Source organism: Montipora foliosa, chromosome 8 (assembly GCF_036669935.1).
Source record: "Montipora foliosa isolate CH-2021 chromosome 8, ASM3666993v2, whole genome shotgun sequence".
Classification (NCBI taxonomy): domain Eukaryota; kingdom Metazoa; phylum Cnidaria; class Anthozoa; order Scleractinia; family Acroporidae; genus Montipora; species Montipora foliosa.
The window spans coordinates 48,509,396-48,511,895 of NC_090876.1; the positions used below are offsets into that span (position 1 = coordinate 48,509,396).

At 37.1% G+C, this 2,500-nt stretch overlaps 1 protein-coding gene across 1 annotated transcript in view; it reads right to left on the reverse strand.

Moving 5' to 3' along the window:
• Positions 1 to 1,667, reverse strand: part of LOC137967640 (uncharacterized) — a 4,593-nt gene extending 2,926 nt beyond the window's left edge. The window contains exon 1 of the mRNA XM_068814160.1: positions 1,119 to 1,667. Within this exon, the coding sequence (XP_068670261.1) occupies positions 1,119 to 1,527 (409 nt within the window). The 5' untranslated portion in view covers positions 1,528 to 1,667. The remainder of the gene's footprint in view (positions 1 to 1,118) is intronic.
• Positions 1,668 to 2,500: the final 833 nt, after the last annotated feature.

Genomic DNA, 2,500 nt, shown 5'->3' on the forward strand with positions numbered 1-2,500 from the left:
AATCCGAAGATCCAGATTTTAATATCTAAATGTAAATCCGGATTTCGGGCCAATCGAACACACCCCTAGTTGTTCCAAGCTTCCATTACTATCCTTTGATCTAGATAAACTGTTGTCGAATTTTTTTTGTTTTTCGATCAACAAAAAGCATAAAGGAAGAAAAGAAAAAAATTGAAATTATATTCTTGTTATGTTATATATATCCTGACCCATGATTTTTCTGGAACGTGAATTTGATTGATCGAATCACAAAAAGGGCAAAATATTGTCTCTATTCTTAGATTGTTGTTTACATTTTTAAATTTTGGATTTCCAACAAGAAAACTCTTCAGGAGAACCTGAAACCATAAAGGCAGTTAAAACTTTGGATTTATTATCCATTTCCTACCCATTTGTGTTCATCAAGTGTATTTTTCAGACTTTTGTAGAAAATGTAGCCTGTTGTCAATTTCTTTTTTCGATCAACAAGAAGAAATTTTTGAAAAAAGGAAAGGAAAGTGGAATTATAAATACCGGTATGTTATTCTAACACATGATTTTTCTGGAACTTCAACCTGCCTTATTGTGGACACCATGTAAATCACCCAAAAAAGGCTATTTATTTTTAGGCTGTTGTTTACACGTACATTACCAAGCACAAAAGAAATAACTTTGGAATTTCAACAAGAAAACGCTTCTGGAGAACCCAAAACCAAAAAGGAAGTCAAAACTTTCAATTTGTGATTCATTTCTTCCCTTTTGTGTTCGACAAGTGCATTTTGTGGCGATTTTGATCGAATGCCGAGCCTGTATTTCAAACTGTTCAGCTGTAACCACACGCACGCCTTGCGGACCTATCCTCCCACCACGGACTTCTATAAAAAGGTGATAAAAGGGTACAAAACAAATCATTCTCACCAAAATATACAACTACTTTCAAATGCCCCTTTGATGACAAAACAGAAATCGAACGCACCTAACTAATCCTTGATTACTGCTGGTATATAAGCTTCAGCTTATACTTTAACTATACCGGTAAGCTAAACTGCGCAGTTTACTCGGGTCACTTACTTGCACGTGAATGGCGGGTACTGTCTAAGTGTATAGAGAACGTTATTAAAGAAGTAGTCTTCACTCACCACGAGATCTACAATCGTCGTTACGGCCGGACTCTTCAGAGACATGCTCGCCGTCTGTAACATTACCATTCTGGTCTGCATTGTTTACAGAGCGATATCCGAGATTCTCGATCCCGTCGTATTCAATACGATCATTAACTGCAAGCTGCTTTCTGTCGAAATCCTCCAGTTTTCTAACAAGATCCAGTCGCTGGATCTCTGAGAGAAGATCCTTGAAAAGACTGCAATTGTTTCTTCCCAGTTCATTTCTTTGTTCAAGCAAAACAAGTAAATCTGTGGCGCAGTTTATCCCTTCAATTTCCCTCGTTGTCAATGAATCTCTAAGCAGGTACTTCATAGAAGTCAAATTGTCTGCCGATAACTCTTGCGAGAGCGAGAAGATAAACTTTCTAAAGCCCGAAATGCTCATTTCGTGGGCATAAAAAGACACTGATCATATAAAAGAGGAAGCGAGGCATGAAACGTAGATGGCTGATGTGTTGTAAATAAAGATATATGAATGACGATCATGTTACGACAGCTTTATGATATATGGGTTAAAGTGCTACTGAAATCAAATTTTTATCGCTTGAGTTCAACCTCGTTCCCAGGGTCTTCTCGGCTTTCAATATGGCGGCGGGTCTTGAGAAGACCCTGGCACACAGCAAATCACGTGATCAAGATGGACAAATATGCAATTTTTTTCAAAATGGCGGCAAGGAATAAGGTGAGAGAAATCTGGGTACGACAACTGCCAACAAACAAAATGGAGTACGAAGGGGGAACCCAAAGCTGTAAAATTTGCTGTAAGAAACCAAAAATACGGATGGATGAATGCACGAGCAACGAGAATGCGGTAGATGACAGAGAAATCTTGCTTTTCTTTTCATTTCATGTTATTTTAAACCAATGCAATTTTATAGACGGTTTTTAAACAGTTTGGAAACAGCCGTTGCACACAATCACAGACATTTGATTACCTTAAAATCCAGTGAGCTAAGGTTTAATGAAAGCCCTGGTTCTAGCTATTTAGTCACGGATGTGTGTTCGCTGTCTTCCGTAATGTATAGTTTATATTGCATGTTTATTTTCAATCAATTAAACCTAATTATCATTAATTTTTCATACACTTGAATGATTATCTGATTTCTTATCGGTGTATATGAGCCTTCTGACAACGACTTTCCCCAGTATACATTGACCCCAAAGCTATTTTCCTAAAAGGAAGTATTATTATACCACATATATATCTGTGGTACTTCATTTTCACAGTGAAACCATTAGATTGTTGTATTGTGGTTTTATCTCTCATCTCATCGATTGACTGCAAGTATTGTCATGTCAGTGTAAAATCAGTATTTTAATTGTCTTCTGATTGCCAACAGGGAACCACAGCATGTTTA